Source organism: Citrus clementina, unplaced genomic scaffold (assembly GCF_000493195.1).
Source record: "Citrus clementina cultivar Clemenules unplaced genomic scaffold, Citrus_clementina_v1.0 scaffold_9, whole genome shotgun sequence".
In the NCBI taxonomy this organism is placed as follows: Eukaryota; Viridiplantae; Streptophyta; class Magnoliopsida; order Sapindales; family Rutaceae; genus Citrus; species Citrus x clementina.
The window spans coordinates 28,381,926-28,402,370 of NW_006261964.1; the positions used below are offsets into that span (position 1 = coordinate 28,381,926).

Consider the following 20,445-nt stretch of genomic DNA (forward strand, 5'->3'; position numbering starts at 1 on the left):
ACATACTATATTATATTAGGAAAATGATATTCTCACAACATTTAAGCACAACACTGCCCAGTATAAAATCTGAAATTTGGGAGAAAAATTGCCACACACGCGCATGCTCTCTCACGCGTCTCACTCTGTTCAATAGCTCAACGTTGCTCGAATTTTGCCAAGTTTCCTCATCGCGCAGTGTCGGCTCCGATCTCTCTCACCACGCAGCAGCCAGCAAGTCTCAGCTCTCCTCACGCAACAATAGTCTCGTCTCCGACAGCTGCTGTAATCGTCTTGTTAAGGTAACTCATTTACGTGCTGCTTATGAGTTGACTGTTAGGGAGCTGTTGTTTGTGAAAGCAAATCCAGAAAACCAAAACGGCAGAAGACTTTGCGTTTTGTTAACTGAAGCTGTTATGGAACAGCTGAGGTGGAAGCAATTGGTTGGAGAGCGGAGAGAGCTGAAGAGAGAGAAGGAAGCTGTTTATATAAAGCTAATTGTGACCCTTCTTGGATGATCCAAGCATTACTCTGTAATTCATCTCAAGGAAATCAATAAAGCTGCGTTATTTCCCTTCCGTGGATGTAAGTTAGAGAAATCTAGCTGAACCACGTTAAGATTCTTTTGTTCTTTCGATTACGTTACTTCTGTTGATTTTTTAGTCATATTAGTTTAATCATCTAGTTCCAGAGTATCATCTTAGTCGTGACTTTTCAGTTAAGCATCTTGCTGCATCTTGTTCTTTTGGCTTGAGGTCTTGGGGTAGAGTCTTGGGTTGTTTTATCAGTCTATAGCACCTGGGATTCTACAATTGGTATCAGAGCTGGATCTACAACCAAAGACAAGTATGGTTTCAACCAAGATCGATCTTGAGAAGTTTACTGGCAAGAATGATTTCAACATGTGGAAGGTGAAGATGGAGGCCTTGCTGATAACACAGGGATTAGGAGATGCACTTGAACCTGTCACCAAGAAGGAAGGGAAAGAAGAATCATCCTCCAAGACACCTGAAATGGCAGCCGAGATAGACAAGAAGGCCAGAAGCATCATCATATTGAGCCTTGGTGATTCAGTGATAAGGGAGGTTGCCAAGGAGAAGACTGTTGCAGACCTATGGGCCAAATTAGAAAAGATTTATATGACTAAATCTTTAGCTAATCGACTATATATCAAAAGAAGGATGTTCACACTGAAGATGGCTGAAGGGTCCTCTCTGGATGATCATATTGATGAATTCAATCAAGTGTGTGACACACTTGAAACCATTGATGAGGGGCTGGATGATGAAGGGAAGGCATTACTTCTGGTGAGCTCTCTACCACAGTCTTATTCAAATCTTGTGGATGCCCTTATGTATGGAAGATCAACCTTATCATTAGATGAGGTTAAGGCTGCCTTGAATACTAGAGGGCTACAAGAAAAATCTGGGAATATGATGCACGCTGAAGGGTTATCAGTTAAGGGTAAGTTTAACAAAAATGATGGAAAGAAGAAGAAACAAAAGCAAGACAAGTCCAAATCACAAAACAAAAAGTGCTTTCATTGTAACAAAGAAGGCCACTTCAAGAGAGACTGTCAAGAACTAAAGAACAAAATTAAAGAAAGAAATGGTGATGCAGCTACTGTGGAGGAAGAAGGCTATGAATCTGCTGGTGTATATGTGGCTACAGAGGATCTCTAGAGAGGTAAATGGATACTAGATTCTGGTTGCACATTTCATATGTGCCCATTTAAAACTTACTTCTCTAATTACCATGATTTAGATGGGGGAAAAGTAATGATGGGTAACAATGCTGTATGTAAAGTCATAGGCATGGGAAATGTGAGTCTTAGGCTTCATGATTGGACAATTTGGGAACTTAGAGAGATCAGATATGTTCCTGATCTAAAGAGAAACTTAATCTCACTAGGTTTGATAGATCAGAATGGGTTTAGTGTTAAGCTTGAATCTGGTAGATTGTTTATCATGAAGGGCTCTAAGATAGTGATGAGAGGATAAAAAAGAAATGGAGTATATGTCCTAGATGGTGAGGCAATTACAGGAACAACAGATGTAATTTTTGGCACTGGTGGGGAAGGCACCAGGCTGTGGCACCTAAGATTGGGGCATATGAGTGTTAAAGGGTTAAAAGAACTTGAGAAACAAGGGGTTCTAGGGAAGGATAAAATAGAAGAGTTAGATTTTTGTGAAGATTGTGTATTTGGGAAGTCCACAAGACACAGCTTCAAACACTCAACCAGCAAATCTATTGGCATCCTAGACTACATACACTCTGATCTCTGAGGACCTGCACAGACAAGCTCATTAGGTGGAAACAGCTATTTTTTGTCAATAATTGATGATTACTCAAGAAGGGTTTGGGTTTATGTACTGAAGCACAAAGATCAAGTCTTTAACAAGTTTAAAGAATGGAAAACCTTAGTTGAGAATCAGACAGGAAAGAAGGTTAAAAAATTAAGAACAGATAATGGACTTGAGTTCTGCAATCAGCAATTTAACAGCTACTGTGCAAATGAGGGGATATCAAGGCACAAAACAGTGAGGTTAACACCTCAGCAGAATGGATTGGCAGAAAAGATGAACAGGACCCTGATGGATAAGGTGAGGTGCATGCTAGTGCAAGCAAAGCTACCAAAGGGCCTCTGGGCAGAAACCTTATTAACAGCAAGCTACCTGGTGAATTTGAGTCCTTTTGCTGCTCTAAATTTCAAGACTCCATTTGAAATGTGGCATGGAAAACCAGCAAGCTATGTCAATCTTAAAGTGTTTGGATGCCCTGATTATGCACATATCAATCAAGGAAAGTTAGCACCCAGGGCTCTTAAAGGTCAGTTCCTAGGCTATCCTGATGGAGTTAAAGGATACAAACTATGGTGCACTGATCTAGAACCTCCAAGGTGTATAATAAGCAGAGATGTGGCATTTAATGAGAAGGTTGTGTTGGAAGTCAGAAAGGATGCTGGGTTGAAAACTCAGAAACCTCAAGTGCAATATGACATCCAATTTGAGGTGGAGCATCCTGATTCAAAGAAATCTGAGATGGGTGACAGTTCAGATAAAGACAGTGAAGATCGTGATGAATACAGTGGCCCTCAACTAAAATCTCAGATGCAGACTCAAGTACAGGGTTATCAGCTGACAAAAGATAGAGAAAAGAGACAAATCAGACCACCACAGAGATATGGGTATGCTGATCTGATAGCATATGCACTGGCTGCTTCACATGATATTGAAGTAGATGAGCCCAAGAGTTATGCTGAAGCAATTCAAAGCTCAAACAAATCAAAATGGCAGGAAGCTATGAATGAAGAGATAGCCTCCCTGAAGAAAAATCACACTTAGATATTGGTTGAGAAGGCTGGTAATAGAAGGACAGTGGGTTGCAAGTGGATTTTCAGAGTCAAAGAAGGCCTTACAGCTAATGAACCTAGCAGGTACAAAGCTAGGCTGGTGGCTAAGGGGTACACTCAAAGAGAATGAGTTGACTTTAAGGAGGTATTCTCCCATGTGGTCAGACATGCCTCCATAAGGGTATTGTTAGCAATAACTGCAGTTCATGACTTAGAGCTTGATCAACTTGATGTCAAGACTGCATTTTTGCATGGAAGACTACATGAAGAAATCCTTATGACTCAACCTGAGGGTTATGTGGATTCTGATAAACCAAATCATGTCTGCTTGCTGAAAAGATCATTGTATGGGCTCAAGCAATCTCCAAGGCAATGGTATCTCAAGTTTGATGAGTTCATGCTGTCACATGGATACCTAAGATGCAGTTTTGATTGTTGTGTATATTACAAGGTAACAAGTACAAATCTCTACATATACCTGTTACTATATGTAGATGATATGTTGGTAGCTTGTAAGTCAAGAGAAGAAATTGAAGCTTTGAAGAATTTGCTGAACTCTGAATTTGAGATGAAAGATTTGGGGTCAGCAAAGAAGATACTAGGCATGGAGATCAAGAGGGATAGAAGCAAAGGCATTATGTTCCTTTCTCAAGAGAAATATCTGAGGAGGGTATTGGAAACCTTTGGGATGACCTCATGTAAACCTGTGATGACTCCAATAGCAACACATTTTAAGCTCTCCAGCCTGCAGTGTCCAAAGACAGAAGAAGAAAAGTTAGAGATGGCTAAGATTCCCTATGCTAATGCAGTTGGCTGCATGATGTATGCTATGGTTCTAACTAGGCCTGATATCTCCTATGCTCTAAGTGTAGTTAGCAGATATATGGTGTCCCCTGGAAAAGAGCATTGGAGAGCTGTAAAATGGGTGCTAAGATATCTAAGTGGAACCTTAAGCTATGGGTTGGTTTATGGAAAGTCAGGAATCAAGTCTGAGGGGATCTTTGGATTTGTTGATTCTGACTTTGCAAGAGACTTAGACAGAAGAAGATCTCTCACAGGTTATTTGTACATGCTGGATGGTTGTTTGATTAACTAGAAGGCAAGTCTCCAGCATGTTGTTGCTTTGTCAACAATAGAAGCTGAGTATACAGCAGCTGCTGAAGCAGTAAAGGAAGCCTTATGGATGAAAGGCTTGATAGCTGAGCTTGGAGTGAGTCAGAAGACAGTTGATGTATTCTGTGATAGCTCAAGTGCCATTTACTTGAGTAAAAACCCAGCTCATCATGAGAAAACAAAGCACATCGACATCAAGCTGCATTTCATTAGAAATGTAGTTTCCATGGGTGTGGTCAGAATGGTGAAGATACATACAGACAGAAATCCTGCTGACATGTTAACAAAAGTAGTCACTACAGCTAAGTTCAAAGTTTGCTTGGACATAGCTGGTCTTGGCTGCTGGTAATTCATTCTGGAAATGGAGGGAGAAACCAAGGATGATTTGTTTCAAGGTGGAGAATTGTTGTTTGTGAAAGCAAATCCAGAAAACCAAAACGGCAGAAGACTTTGCGTTTAGAAGCTGGAAACACTTAAACTCAAACGGCACAGGATCCTGCGTTTTGATGTGTACAAGAATTACACTTCTGAACGACGCATGGAGTTGTCGTTTAGATTTAAGTGATGCACGCATATGTCACGTGCTTGAGCTCAGCTTGCAAAGTTCGTTATTTGTCGTTAGAAGCACGAGGAACTCACGTGAGGTGCTGGAGATTTTCTGGGTTCGTTAACTGAAGCTGTTATGGAACAGCTGAGGTGGAAGCAATTGGTTGGAGAGCGGAGAGAGCTGAAGAGAGAGAAGGAAGCTGTTTATATAAAGCTAATTGTGACCCTTCTTGGATGATCCAAGCATTACTCTGTAATTCATCTCAAGGAAATCAATAAAGCTGCGTTATTTCCCTCCCGTGGATGTAAGTTAGAGAAATCTAGCTGAACCACGTTAAGATTCTTTTGTTCTTTCGATTACGTTACTTCTGTTGATTCTTTAGTCATATTAGTTTAATCATCTAGTTCCAGAGTATCATCTTAGTCGTGACTTTTCAGTTAAGCATCTTGCTGCATCTTGTTCTTTTGGCTTGAGGTCTTGGGGCAGAGTCTTGGGTTGTTTTATCAGTTTATAGCACCTGGGATTCTACAGGAGCTGAAGCTCATTGTCCTGTAATTGCAACCTTCGTGATGTTGAGGAAAGTTTATCCTGTAATTGCAGCCTCCATGTTTATTTGTTTCAAAGAAAGAGTTGCTTTATATTACTCAGATCTTTATGCTCTGTTAATAAATTATATTGCCCATTGTTTCAATAGATTTAAAAGAAAAAACTTACAGCCCACCGACATTAAGCTTATGTTATAAATATTACTGAAAGTGAATCATTTTTTTATATAATTTAAAGTGAACATTGAGCTTATTCTATAATTATCACTTAAATTACAGCCCCCGAACATTTAAAGTGAATCAATTTTTCATTTATAGCATATTTAGCTTGTATGTGGTTTACTTTAGCAATCTTTTGTTGTTTCCAGTTAGTTGATAAGAAATATTTTCATTTTGTAGAAACAAAGAACATGGCAAAAATGATTGAAGTTGAAGAGTTGGAGAAAATTGAGGAGGACAAGTTAGAGGGTGATGAGCCAATGTGTTTTAAGAATGAAGAATGCATGTGTTTGACATGATGCATTTGAACATTTTCCCCCCTTTTGTTGTGCTTTGAATGAAGTTAACTTGCTTACTAAACTATGTGGGTTTACTTAAATTTTTTCTAACAGTTGTTGCTAGAAAAATGGCAACTCAGATTTAAGTTCGCTGGATTTGTAATTAACTTCAATTAATTTAATGTGTTACTCAATGTGTGTTGAGCTTGTACTTGTTCTAGGATTCCTTTTATTTCTTTTTGGGTTTATAAATACCTTGTTGAGCATTGCAAATAAAAGAAGCTGATACATTAAACCCAACTGACATTATTATTGCAAATAAGAGAAGTTAATATTATTACAAATAAGAGAAGCTAATACATTAGTTAAACATACAAGTTAAATATAATACATATTAACAAATGTTCAACCACCACAAATGAACAAATGGAACTTGATTTTTGTCTAACCAATTACAGGCCAAACAGGATTTTGGGCAAATATTCTACCAGCAAATTCTAATTCCTCTCTGACATAATCCATCTCAGAATAATTGCTCCTTATTTCATCTCTGAATCCCAAACTCTTTGCTCTTGCTTTTCTAATAATTTGCAGGCCTTTTCAGTAGACTCCCCCATGAATTGATTTGCATTCTTACCTCCAAAATCATTTCAATGGGCAAACTAGCAAGTTGAAATATGTCAATACTTTCAGCAGATTCGGCTCCTGAAGAGGAAGAACAACACAGAACCAAAATTAAATCTTAAGACTGGAGCAATCTTAATCCAGTTTTTATCGGCGTTAGAAGCCAAGAACTATTAACAAATTCAAAACCCTGGACAACCAAGTTTGAAATTAATGCAATGAATTGAAGTCAATTACCCTAACAATTCGATTACGGCAGCTGTCGGAGACGAGACATCAACGAACTGCGGAGACGGGATGGGCAAACAACGCCGGCTGTAGATTTATTTGGGAGGGGGGAAGGAGAGAGAGGGAGAGTGAGGGAGCAAGGTGCTTGAAACGCGAGAGAGAGAACCGAGATTTGCCGCGTGAGGAAAAACAAAGCGCAGACTTGCTGCGTGGTGAGAAAGAATGGAGTCGGCGCTGTTGCTACGTGGCGAGGGAGAACAAAACGAGACGCGTGAGAGAGTTTGTTGAGTGCTTGGGTGGCAATTATTCTCCTAAAAATCAGATTTTGTGCTCCGTTTTGTGCTTAAGTGTTGTGAGAATATTAGCGCTGATTATATTATGTTGTATTGTATTATTTTAATATTAATATATTGTATTATGTTATATTATATTAGTATTATATTATAATAATATTGTACAATGTTTGATGCTATATTGTATTGTATTAATTTTTTTGTGATTAATTTAAATTAAATATTATATTTTATTAATATTTTATATTACATTAATATATTTAAATTGTATTAATATTTTATATTATTATTAATTTTAAATTAATATTATTTAAATTTATTCATACTTAAATATTTATTATTAGTTATAATAAATTATAAATTTATTAATAAATTATAATGTAAAAATAAAAATTATAATATAATAATAGGAAAATTATCATTCGTATACCCTTAGTTTACTTCGTTATAAAAAACGCTACAACACTTTGAGGGTGTATCAATCATCCACCATAAGTAGACAAAATGTATCTGCTGCCCACCAAACCGTTACTTGCCGTTTAAATAGGATGACGTCAGAGGGGTAATTTGGTCTTTTATATGATACAAATGATAATTTAAGGGTATACAAGTGATAATAAGAGAATTTAAGGATAAACAAGTAATAATTTTCTTTTACTTTAATTTAAGTTTCAAGGGTAAAATCGTCAATTCGCTATAGTTCCGTTAACTTTCAAACATCAGCTAACGGTTTGGTGGTCGGCATATAGCTTTTGTCAATTTAAGGTGGACGATTGATACGCTCTTAAAATATTATAGTATTTTTTATAACAGAGTAAATATAGGTTGTTGTTGTTGTTGTAAACCAAAAGCAAAAGCCAAAAAGTAAAAGCAAAAGTCAAAAGCAAAAGAAAAAAAAAAAAGCAAGCAGCAATTGCTACATTAATTTAAACCTGACTGTGAGTTGGGTTTAGCTAATGCGACAACTACTGCATTAGCTTGGGCCATTAATACAATGTTGTTGTGGTTTTTTATATATTAAACATGAGCTTGTATAAATTTAATGTAGTGAGGTGTTTTAATAGCGCAACCAAATATGCCCTAAGCCCATGTTTGGTTGTAAGAAATAATAAGAGAGGAAAGGAATTGAAAAGAAAGAAGGGGAGAGAAAATGAGTGAAAAAGAATGGCAATTTTATTTTTATTGTTTGGATGGACAAGGAATTCATTTTTCTTCTTTTATTTTTTTCCCCTCTCCTCCTTTCCTCTCCTTATATTTTTTTCGAACTAAACATGGTATAAAATTTTAAAGTAAAAGAATCCTTCTAAGATCTTTTTAATAAACGTAACATACAAGGACCGGCACCTCACGACTTATCATAAATTTAGTTGTGTAGACTCTAACCGTATTTCTAGTTTGGTAGGAATCTTCTTTTGTGACAGTCTTTGTCATGGCACCGTAGTTACCATGTTTGGTTCGAAAAAAATATAAGGAGAGGAGAGGAGGGGAAAGGAGGAGAAGGGAAAAAATAAAGAAAGAAAAATGAATTACTTGTCCATCCAAACAATGAAAATGAAATTGACCTTCTTTTTCACTCATTTTCTCTCCCATTCTTTCCTTTCAATTCCTTTCCTCTCCTACCATTTCTTCCAACCAAATATGGGCTTAGGCTAAAGTTCTTATGATATTTATAATCATTGTGATCTAAATGCTATTTTGGTGATCATTTATACAGGAAAAGTAATGATGTTACCATACATTTTGTTAAATAATTAGCTTAATAAGATTGATTTTCATCAATTGATTTGACCCTTATATTAATTATGAAGCCTTTAGTTGGTTTAACTTTTGCTCATATATGTCAAAATCTCCAATGGATTTTTTTTTTTTCCAGTCGTCTATATATATATAATCATTCTTTAGTGAGAGCATTCTCATTTTAATAAATTGAGGATGCCACTAACAATAAAAAAAAGCATAAATTTTAATATAATAACATACAAAAATTATTTTGTTTTTAATGTATTTAAATGTATATTTTTCATATTTTAGTGACATTCTCACTTTAACAAAGTGAGGATTAATATATATATATATATATATACACACACACATACACTTTGTTCAATTCTTCATTTTGCGAGAGGTCGAATTTAGCTAACTTAGTTGTAAATTGCTTCTAACAATGCTATGAACCACAATTTTAGTTTGAGTCCGGTATATTAGAAGTAGGGATTGAATATTCAAAAGTAGATCTATTCTCAATTAATATATTCATAGTTTATTCTTGATTAAAGCTTTATTTGAAATTGAGGTTTGAACAGTTATAGCTTAAAAGATACAGTATCAAAGTATTTGGCAAACATTAACTATTATAACTTAGAAACTAAATTGATTTGGTTTTACATTTGTCTAATGAAAGATCTTTTATATCTTTATTTATTTTATCAAAATTATTTTTTAAAATTTACACTTATTACATACTATTAACTTTTATTTTATAATTATAATTTTACAATAACTGTAACTTAAAGGTTGCAATATCTCAATACCAAATGGGCCTTAACATATTTATAGTGCTTTCCAATAAGGAGAACTACGATCTATAGAGAAGAGTAGAAAACTATTTGTAGAATGCTTGACTCAAATAATTATTTATAAAATTTAACTAGATTATTCCTGAATTATATTAGGATATTTATAAACTATCTATTTATATTTATACTTTTTAAGATATTCTAGAATCTTAGAGACCGTTCCAAAACCTCTATAGATACTTAGGGTGAGTTTACCAATGTTTTAACTTTTAAAATAACTACCGTCAACTGTGCAATAGAAATAATTAGCTACATTTGGTAAAATTTATTTTCAGAAGTGCTATAAGTTATAAAAGCAATCATATCATCTATTTTGTTAAATCTAAATTATTGTAAAATTATAAATGACTGAATTGAATATAATATTTAATAAAATTTATTTACACATTTATAAACTTGTATATGTAATATTTATTTATTGTGTATATATAATAATTAATAATTAACATTAATTTTTTAATTTTTTATCTCAATAATAATAATAATAATAATAATATTATTATTATTATTATTATTATTATTATTATTATTAAATTTTTTTGGTTAATTGAATAAAGATAATTTATCCAAAAAAACCAAAAATTAAAGAACATACGGTTACAAGGAACCAGCAACAGCTGGTTTTTATTGTCAAATTTCTGTGTGCCGCCGGATCACAGAAATTTGATCACCGGTCATTGATCACCTTAGTATTCACATGGTCAAAGATTCATTAAAGACTACAATTCAACAAACTCTCTCTTACTTCTATGCTTCTTTCTATCAACCCCACGTCAACCCATTCTTCCTTCTAACTTCACGTTTCATTTAATTTTCTTGGTATATTTTAGTTTTGCTTTCATCACAACTACATATTCATTTGCTCAAATGGCTGACAATCATAATCCCACTTCAGGTTCCTCTTTTATACTTCTATTTTACACGTTCAACCTTTCTGTTCTTCATTGAAATATCAAATATGTCCTCAAGATTGTTTCTTTCTTCGTATTGTATGTGCGTTGTTGAATCAGTTTTTACTGATGATTTGATAGATCTCTTGTTGCATGATCCAAGTTTTGTTCTTTCGTATGTGAATCTTTCTTGTGAATCTTTGGATTGCTGTTACTATTCTTACATGATAGTAGATGTTTATATTTTTAGCTGTTGTTATTTGTATAACTGTATCAGAAGGGTTTCTGGGGTGAAGCTATTTGTGCCTAGTTTCTCAAAATAGTCGTTTTAGTTGATTTTTGTAGGAGAAATATCATCTTGATCTGGGAATGTTCTTGTATGACATGATTGAACCCGCGTTAGATCTTAACTGAAGCGGATTGCATGTATGCTTTCGTGCTATAAGATTGGTCTTGGAATGCTATGTTAGATGTCACTGTTTTGTTATTCTAACCAATTTAAGTAGCATTACTGAAACTGTCTGATTGACAATGGGTATTGATATCAAGCAACTTTATGTCTATAGGTGCTGGTTCTAAAGATCTTTCTGCTAGTATGGATGGAGGGTCTGGAGCTTATGATCGGCTAGTTGTTTGCTTTGGGGAAATGTTGATCGATTTTGTTCCAACTGTTGGAGGGGTTTCACTTGCTGAAGCACCTGCTTTCAAGAAGGCTCCTGGTGGTGCTCCTGCCAATGTGGCTGTTGGCATATCGAGGTTAGGAGGGTCATCAGCTTTCGTCGGTAAGGTGTGTGAACAGTTTTGTCTTGTTGCGTGGCACTCACTTGGATAATTCTAAGGCTCTGTTCGGTTCTTTGTTTGGTCTTACCCTTTACACGACCTTCATATGTTAGACATTTTATCAGAACTTCCAATCTCGCTTTTTACTAGTTCAATAAACCCCCATCTCTCCGTACCCGCATTAAAAGCATCAAGTACTAATTGTTTGTTGACTATGGAAATGGAATATGGTAGTGTTTGTTGTATGAATTGAACATTTTGACAATGGTGATTACCAGGAATTTCCTTAGAATCTGGAACTGTAATTCATCTTCTGTTTGTGGTATGCATTTGACTTGGTCGCTCCACAATTGATTTAGATGTATGTTTGTTTGCAAAATATGGATTCTATATATCTTCTTGGCACCCTATTGCATTATTCACCATTTTTATGACTTCAATTATCTTAGATTTAACTAAACGAAATATGCAACATCCACGCAATAAGGCACTTTGTTAGTTCGAGCACCCTGCTTCCACTGCATAAAATCAAATCCTCTGTTTTATGTGTTGTGAACAATTTTGGGGGCAGCATCTGGCTTCTACTCAGTTATAATGACAGTTAGAAAATATTTGTCATCTGTGTTACAGCTAGGAGACGATGAATTTGGTTACATGTTGGCTAACATTTTAAAAGAGAACAATGTCGATACATCCGGTGTTCGTTATGATTCCACTGCAAGGACTGCCTTGGCGTTTGTTACACTCAGAGCTGATGGTGAGCGTGAATTTTTGTTTTTTCGTCATCCAAGTGCTGACATGCTTCTATGTGAATCGGAACTTGACAAAAACCTCATTAAGCAGGTCCTTTTCTCTCTTTCTTGTTTTAAATGAACATTAACCGTATATTCCTAAGGTGATATTTTGTATGTTTGAAAATCATTCATTTCCAAATTATACTTTATTACAGGGCAGCATCTTCCACTATGGTTCAATTAGTTTAATTGCAGAACCATGCAGGTCAACTCAACTTGCTGCCATGAACTTGGCCAAAGAGTCTGGTAGCATCCTCTCCTATGATCCTAATTTGAGATTGCCACTATGGCCATCAGAAGAGGCTGCTCGCGAGGGCATAATGAGTATATGGGATCAAGCAGATATAATAAAGGTAAAATTTGAAACAAGATATTCATGCATCCAAAAGATGCTTCCGCATTGGTACAGATACAGTAGTGGCTTCTTTATGTTTCAATAGGCACTATAAACGAATTTACTATATATCATCAGATTCTTTTGTGGTTAACTTATGAATTTGTAGGTAAGCGATGATGAAATTACATTCTTAACTGGAGGTGATGATCATAATGATGATAACGTGGTGTTAGAGAAGCTGTTTCATCCTAATCTCAAGCTTTTGATTGTCACTGAAGGTTCAAAAGGTTGTAGATATTACACTAAGGTGAGAAAAAGATTTTTGTTTTACTTGGTGTTAGGATTTGCTAGCGGAAACATTTTTTTTTTCTTTTTCCTAAAAGCATTGCACTGGAAACTCAATTCCTTAAATCCTTTTTCAATTATCATATCTAGGCTGTTTTTCTTCAGTAATGAACTACTGATGATGGATTTTTGTTGTTAGTAGCTTATGCAAACTGCAAAGTGAATGGTCTCAATTGAATATAGTATCATTTAGAAATCCAAAGAAAGCAGAGTTTGAGAAGTTTTCAGAAAGCTGAACTATCTAATTCAAATGGTCGAAGTAAATAATTCATCAGTAATAAGCAAATGAAAACTTTTTGCAGGAATTCAAAGGCAGGGTTCCTGGTGTTAAAACGAAAGCTGTTGACACCACTGGTGCCGGTGATTCATTTGTCAGTGGAATACTTAATTGCTTAGCTGCTGATCAAAACCTGATCAAGGTACCTGTTTGACATTGATCAATTACAAACTTCTGCATAATATGTACTGTTTAATTTGAGAAGTAATAGAAGAAACCATTTTTGCTCACATATTCCGATTCCAGTACTTTTATTTTATAGACACACACTTTTGCCATTGGTGCAGATAACTTATAGGAACACCAAACTCCCAATGGATTATGAGACGTGCTAGTGTACCATATCAGAATTTGCATAACCCAAAAGAGCTTACGGTTTTTTCTTCTATAATTATTCTTTGGCAGGATGAGAATCGGTTAAGAGAAGCTTTACTTTTTGCAAATGCCTGTGGTGCCCTCACGGTTACAGAGAGAGGTGCAATTCCTGCACTGCCTACAAAAGAAGCTGCGCTCAAACTCTTACACACTGTTGCAGCGTTGTAAATGCATCAAGCAGAAATTTAATGTTTCGTATTTTTCTTCTGTATCAAGTTGTATTTTGAGCTCTGTTTGGAGCACTTTGCTCTTTTTTCCCCTTCAGTTTAAGAAAGTTGCATAGCCTATTTGCATTGAATAGTAGTGTTCTAGATGCTAGAATTATGATCAATAAAATTAGTGAACCAATTTATTCTGAAAAGGAAAAATGAGACATGGATTTGTTTAAGAACATTTTTACATCTTTTTGGTTTCAAATGTTTTTCCAGCAAGGTTGGTTTTCAGTTGGTGTGTCGCAGTGAATGGAATCACTGAAGACCATGATTGGTTACTATGAAGAGGAAAAAATGAATTTTAATTAATAATTATTATGTTTTTAGATTCTAAAATTCATAGGATCAGAAAATCAATAATGCTATGAATCGAAAAATCTTAACTTCTAAATTTATAATTTTACAATAAGTCTAGTAAATTTTTTTTTTTTTTTAATAAAGTAAAGTTCGAGGTCGAGGATAACTATTGAGAGATCCGAGTGGCGGGTGCGTCAATTTCGCTTTCTTTCACGTGCTTGGCATGTGCGTCCGGTTAACTGTCAAGAGGGCAAAAAAGTCATTATGAAAAGAAAGTGACAACTCGTCTTTGACGAGTTGACCCGAAATACCGGCCTTCACAATCCGACATGTCGTGTCACTTGCCATTTTCATTTTTAATGAACGATTAGAGCGCGTATTTGCTTTCAATCCGAAACCAAAACGCAGTAAAACATCGCCGTAATAACTTGAAATTGCGACTGAAAAACAATTGACTTGTGTTTATAGTTTCATCAGAGATTTAAATTTTTAGTTCAGATTGTAAATTATCAAAAAAAAAAAAAAGGAAAAAAAGAAAATGGCTTCGGATCCTTCGCTTCAACCGGAGATCGGACCTGATGGTCTCTCGCGAGAAGCCCCTGTTATCGCCTACACCGAGAGGGTCTCTCTCTTATCTGTTTACGTGTGGATTTATGATTTATAATTTCTATTATTTTTTAATCAATTGTTAATGTGGCTGAGATTTTTGTGCTCTCTGTATCAGAAAATTGAAGAAGAGCAGCTTCAGTTGAGAAAGTACGTTCACATTTTCGTTTAATTAATATCTTTTTCCCACTGCAATTTGTTTTGATTCTATATCACGCTAGACAGCAATGTACTTAATTTGCCACAGCTCCCAGCTCTTGGTTTAGTTACAGTGAGTGTTGTAATGTTTGAAGATTCTTACAATTGAATATATATGCTTTATCAAAGTCTTCTTAGTAATTGAAGATAGTTGGATCTAGAGAAATGGAGATGATGTTTAGTCCTTTGTTTGGATATTTTGTCGGTGCTGAAGATTTTTATTTTTCGATTAGATGTCACATGATCGAAGGAGTTGAAAAATATTTTTATGGTTTATAGGAATTCTCAAATGCATCCTATTTATACAGCTGTTTTTCTGCTTTTGCATTCGTTGGTAATTATTATTTATTTGTGAGAAAAGGTGGTATCGGTTGGAAGGTTTTGGAGTTGGTTGTAAGTTGATGATTTTATCAGCTGTTGTTGGTAGTGGTGATATGGTTGGTCGTTGATAGAGTCGGGATATTGTACAAGCACACTGGACTTGATGGAGGTAACCCAAGAGATAAAGTATATTGAAGGTTATGGTGATGTTGACATTGATTTTGGCAAGGTGTTGTGGGCATAGAAGTTGTGGTAACAGAGTTGGTGCAGAAATCTTGAAAATAATCGATCGTGGTTATAGACTTATAGTCTGCTGACATGATGGCAATGACGGCAGGAAGGATTTTGTTGTGATTACATGTTTTGAGTGGTCAGTGGTTTTCTTGTTATATAAATTGCTTTCATTTATGCAATTTGATAGGAATTCAGTTTCTTTTTTGATTGAGTTAGTTCTGGTTGTTAAAAACTACAGGCTGTTAAGAAGTTCATTTCTTAAGAGTTATCTAAATCATTTTCGTTCCAAGGTTCAATTACTATTATGTTGGATAGCTCTTGCCTCTGTTTCCCGACTGTGTCTTATATTCATTTTGCTGAATTTATGCTGATTCATCACCCTCATTTTTCTGTATCTTTCTTTTTACTGTTGATTTGTGGAATGTCTTGCATGATCTTCTCTGGCACATGTTTTCAGATACCTTGAAGATAATTATTTTAAAACACATGATGTTGAAAGAAAGCTGGCAATTATTTGTTTTGCTAGATTCATGCCCCTCATTTTTCTGTATCTTTCTTTTCACTGGTGATTCGTGGAATGTCTTGCATGATCCTCTCTGGCACTTGCTTTCAGATACATTGAAGAAAATTATTCTAAAATACGTGATGTTGAAAGAGAGCTGGCAAACCTTACGATGGAGATGAAACTCACTGCTGGGCCAAAAAAAGCAGGTTGGTAATGATCATCATTACTTTTTAAAGTTCCAGCGCTATGGAATTTTTTGTCATTAGTTTTTATGGCTGAGATACTCTGCCATTGCTGTGATGTATGGCATTTTACTTAAGCACTCGAACACTTGAGAAAGAAAATAGAAATGTCAACTGAGAGAATTCGTGTTGCCAAGCAGAAGGAAGAACAAGCACGGAAGGTTTGTCCCCCCGATTAAAACTCAGCTTATGTTATTGCCAAAAATATAGTTTCACCTTTTGGGTATGTCCTTGCATATTGACTGGGAATGATATTTGTTTGAACTCCACAAATTATTGTTGTGCTCCGTCATTTGGACCTAATTTTGGCTTATTTTCGCTAGATACGAGGTTGCAATGCATGAGTTTGTATTACACGATTCCATATTTCTTTTGGATCCATATAGCCAGATTCCTTCTCGATTGAGAATCATTTCACTGAACTAAATATACCTTAATTCCAATATAAAGCTGTTTGACCTGAGAAGGGGATTTACTACTTGGTGTTATGATTTTATGTATTTTTTCATTTTCACTTCAGGTTTGGGAAGCAGCATCACAGGCTGTGAAGGATGAAGAAGCAATGAAGCAGAAGCTATGTGAAGATCTAAATAATCTGGTATATATTCGCTAAATGTTGATGTAGAATGTCTGTACTTTGTGAAATTACTTATAATGTTATTATGTATGATAGGTTAAAGAAAGCAGTAGCACCCAGTTTTCGAGACTTGAGGAGTTGAAAAGACGACTGGAAGCTTTGAACCCAAGTAGAGCATCTGCCCCTTCTCCTTATGTAAGATATCTCTTATTTCATTTTATTTATCTTCTTTGCATTATCTTCTGTGCGTGAATAAGTACAACCTAACATTCTGCACCAAGCTATGTCAGTGAGCATGGCCCTTTTATGAAAAAAAGAGTGATATTTGATGCTGATTTTGGGACTCTGAATTTTTTCTTTAATTCATTGATAATTTATACTGTTTCACCATTAATACACTTGCTTTCTGATCCTGTTCTCTCCCCCTCCCCCCCCCCCCCCCCCAAAAAAAAAAATCATCAATAGTTTAGTGATTTGCTTTATGTTGTGTGCAAGGAGATTTTTTGTTGTTAACAGCTTAACACAGTGCAAGAAGATATTAATTAAGTAGTTCCCTTCACTCTCACTTATTTTAAACTTGAAACCTTTTTAGTAATTAACATTCGTGCTATTCCTCCTTCAAATTGACCCAAATCTCATCCGGAATATTTAGTTGTGGGACCAAAATGCTCACTTTGTCTAGTGACTTTCTAATTTGGCAACAAATTTCCATTTTCTTGTTTATATCATGCTCTTCCGGTAATAAAGAACTTCACTTTTCATTGGCATGTTATTAGGAAGTTGTTTGAGATTTTGGACCTGGATTTATCTTTAGGATGGCAAACTGATGGGACCTGCACAGATCAGTCTAGTTTCAGACACTCCTGCCCTCCCACTGTCAGGAACGGGTGCTGGGGTGGCTCAAAATGCTACATCCAATCAAGGAGACGGTGGAAATGCTCCAGTTATGAGTGGGCACAATCAACATCCTACTGTCGAGGGAGAAGTAAAAGGAAAGAAGAAAACCCACTTTCAGGGACGAGGGAAGGGAGTTGGCATTGTGCCCGTGCCCAAGGGTACAGGAACTGGAGCACCTGGTTGGACAGGTGCTGGCTTTGATGTGGATGGTAGATCTTAGAAGCATAGTGTCTAGTTTCTATGTTGAAGCCATGGTGCAACTAGACAGAAGTTTTGCTCATTTATTTGGTATATTCTTTCATCCATCCTATTCCCTATATTCATCAGTTGATGTTTTTTCTTGTGTTCTTTCAATCGGCTAAAGCCTGTTGATATCAAGAAAAAGGAAGGCCATCTGACCTTTTTGACTTTGCACTCTTTTTTTTGTCAGCTTTTGAATGTTTCAAATACTGTATTTCAAGCAAGCAATTGTTCAAATATACATTTTTCCTTTTCATGTTCCTTACTGTTTTGTGTTGAATATGTGACCTGAATCTCTAAGACAAATTATGCCCTTCTCAAAAATCATAACAAACAGGGCATAAGCATGGCTCTTAGTTATTATCTTTAAAATTTGATGTGGGATTGGGGAACATTCTTAATAATTGACTTCTGAAATGCCACCCATTTTCATTAAATCTTTATCAAAACCTTTGTGCAGTATATTATTTTTACTGCTGATGAGACTTTAGCAATAGTTGAACCCTGCCTTTCTTGAACAATGAAAGAAGACCCGTCTGGGATTTTTTTTTTCGGTTAAAAAAAAAACAACAATTTTTTTTTTCAAAGTGAGCAGAATCATTCTAAATTGGGAAAGGAAAAATATCTTGTGCTTTCTTTTGTATCATTTGGGTTTAGAGTGACTGTTCCTAGATTCTGAAGTTTAGGACTGTTCCTAGATTCTGAAATTTAATGGTCTATCTAATCTTGTAATTCTATGATGTGACATGGACTGTGCCATGTCCAAACAGTTCTTTTTCCCTTCATATAGTTCTTAATGATAAAATTGCTTATATTAATGCCAAAGACAGCCTAAAGCAATCATATCATATCCTTGAGGAATGATGTTTTAATGGATTAGATCATTTGGAATTAAAGAATACAATCAAAGGCATCAAAGGCATAAGTTGGTTGTACTGGTTGGTGTTAGCTAGTGTACCGCAATATTGTTTGTCTTTTTCTTCTTTAGACGATTACAACTTATATATTTTATACTACACTAAACTTGATTGACATTCACTTTTGTATATTTTGTCATGTTTTATGATTCTTTCTTGCCATGCACATAGCTTTTTCTTTTTTCCTTTTTTTTTTCAATCATAGGTTTAAGATGTGGAACAATTTACTGTCTCAAATTCAAAATTTGAAAGTTGTAAGTTCATGTTTTGGCACATAACTGAAAATGTCCTAAGATGTTGAAATGATGAAAGCAACGATCTTGACTGTGAAACCTAGCTTTCTTATCAGTCTTTTTCAAGGTGGCAATAAGAAAATGCCAAACAAAGAGACAGCTAACCTCATCTTCTTGTTAGGTAAGCTGGATTTTTCTCAATATGGACAATTTCAACAATTTTACGTACCTTAAGTGAAAGAGTGTTTCCAGTTTTTCTTTTAGAAGGTTACTGAATGTAAAACCTAAAGGATATGTACTTGCACGGGATGGTGAAATGAAGATCAAGTGAGACACTGGAATTATTTAATAGCTAGCTGCCAGTGGTCTACGAACTGAATTGGTTTACCTGGCGGTCTTAGCAGATGAGCATTGTACAATTGGAAACTATTGGTTGCAGGCTTCAGCTACCTAATAGATAGTTTTCAGGTTACTCAGATTGCCATTTATAGCCTAACTTATTTAGTAATTGAGTTATTGAAACCAACAATTGTCTGCTACATAGTTGTTGAGTTGCTGAATTTCCTACCTCACAGTATTTATATATCAAGTATTTGAAAGCCTAGTGAGATTTCAAAACTACCCGCCAAATATTCTGAATAAAAGATAGCCTCCAACCAAAAGTTCTGCTAAGGCTGTGATACATTTAGAGATTTAGTTTAGTACATAATTGAACTTGTGATACATTTGGAGATTTAATTTTGTACTTCATTGAAGTTGTGGTACATTTGGCGATTTATTTTTTTATCTTGCCGAAAATAGAGTAGGAATCGAGTTGAGTCATTAAGATTCTTGAATCCTTTAGAGTTGCTTGTTTAGATATTAACATCTTAGTAGTTTCTTGATTACCAAGGTTGTAGGTTACCCATTGGATGTTAATATCTCATTAGTTTCTTGATAATTATGTCTGTAGAGCCCTGTAGTAATACCCAAATTACGCATTCCTTGTGTCTTTTGAGGGCTGGCTAGTGGGGTGAGCTTCAGTTTCCTACAGACAAATCAGAAAACATTTGTGGACAAGTTTTAGGTGTTTATCATTATGCATTAAAGACCTAGAAGAAGAGAAGGACATGACTTTAAGAATTGTATTGGAATTACTTAGACAATTGGTGGGTCAAGTTTCAGTGAAATCAAAATTTCCATTCATTGCCATTATAATTATTGGCAGCTACTCCCTGTTGATGAAGAGTCCTTGGCACTAAGCTACCACACTGCCACACTCCGCACAGATTTCTCCTCAGTTTCTGTGTCACATCAGTAACTTAAGTCTGTTTCTTAGTTTTGTGGTTTTGATTAAATGAAGTGATAATGTATTGTTCTTGAACACCTACAAGTTAATATTTGCCGAATTGAGACCCCCGACACATGTTTTGAT

General features: G+C 35.4%; 2 protein-coding genes across 5 annotated transcripts; both read left to right on the top strand.

Annotated features, from left to right (window-relative positions):
* The first annotated feature begins 10,356 nt into the window (after window positions 1-10,356).
* Window positions 10,357-13,920, top strand: LOC18033371 (probable fructokinase-7). Of its 3 annotated transcripts, none has more exons than XM_006421747.2 (7): window positions 10,357-10,649; window positions 11,211-11,431; window positions 12,055-12,267; window positions 12,374-12,571; window positions 12,722-12,862; window positions 13,203-13,319; window positions 13,583-13,920. In XM_006421747.2, the coding sequence occupies exons 1-7, from the start codon at window positions 10,622-10,624 to the stop codon at window positions 13,718-13,720; spliced, it is 1,056 nt and encodes a 351-aa protein (XP_006421810.1). In that variant the 5' UTR covers window positions 10,357-10,621; the 3' UTR covers window positions 13,721-13,920. The 3 variants fall into 3 exon arrangements, with proteins under 3 accessions (XP_006421810.1, XP_024046107.1, XP_024046117.1); XM_024190339.1 differs by lacking the exon at window positions 10,357-10,649 and adding an exon at window positions 10,698-10,743; XM_024190349.1 differs by lacking the exon at window positions 10,357-10,649 and adding an exon at window positions 10,766-10,819.
* Window positions 13,921-14,390: 470 nt separating this feature from the next.
* Window positions 14,391-18,101, top strand: LOC18033051. 2 transcript variants are annotated; one of them, XM_024178833.1, is made up of 7 exons: window positions 14,391-14,683; window positions 14,786-14,817; window positions 16,034-16,131; window positions 16,246-16,328; window positions 16,688-16,765; window positions 16,841-16,939; window positions 17,525-18,101. In XM_024178833.1, exons 1-7 carry the CDS (start codon window positions 14,600-14,602, stop codon window positions 17,840-17,842), a joined length of 792 nt encoding a protein of 263 aa, XP_024034601.1. In that variant the 5' UTR covers window positions 14,391-14,599; the 3' UTR covers window positions 17,843-18,101. The 2 variants fall into 2 exon arrangements, with proteins under 2 accessions (XP_024034601.1, XP_006421811.1); XM_006421748.2 differs by having other exon boundaries at window positions 14,393-14,683; window positions 17,559-18,101.
* Window positions 18,102-20,445: the final 2,344 nt, after the last annotated feature.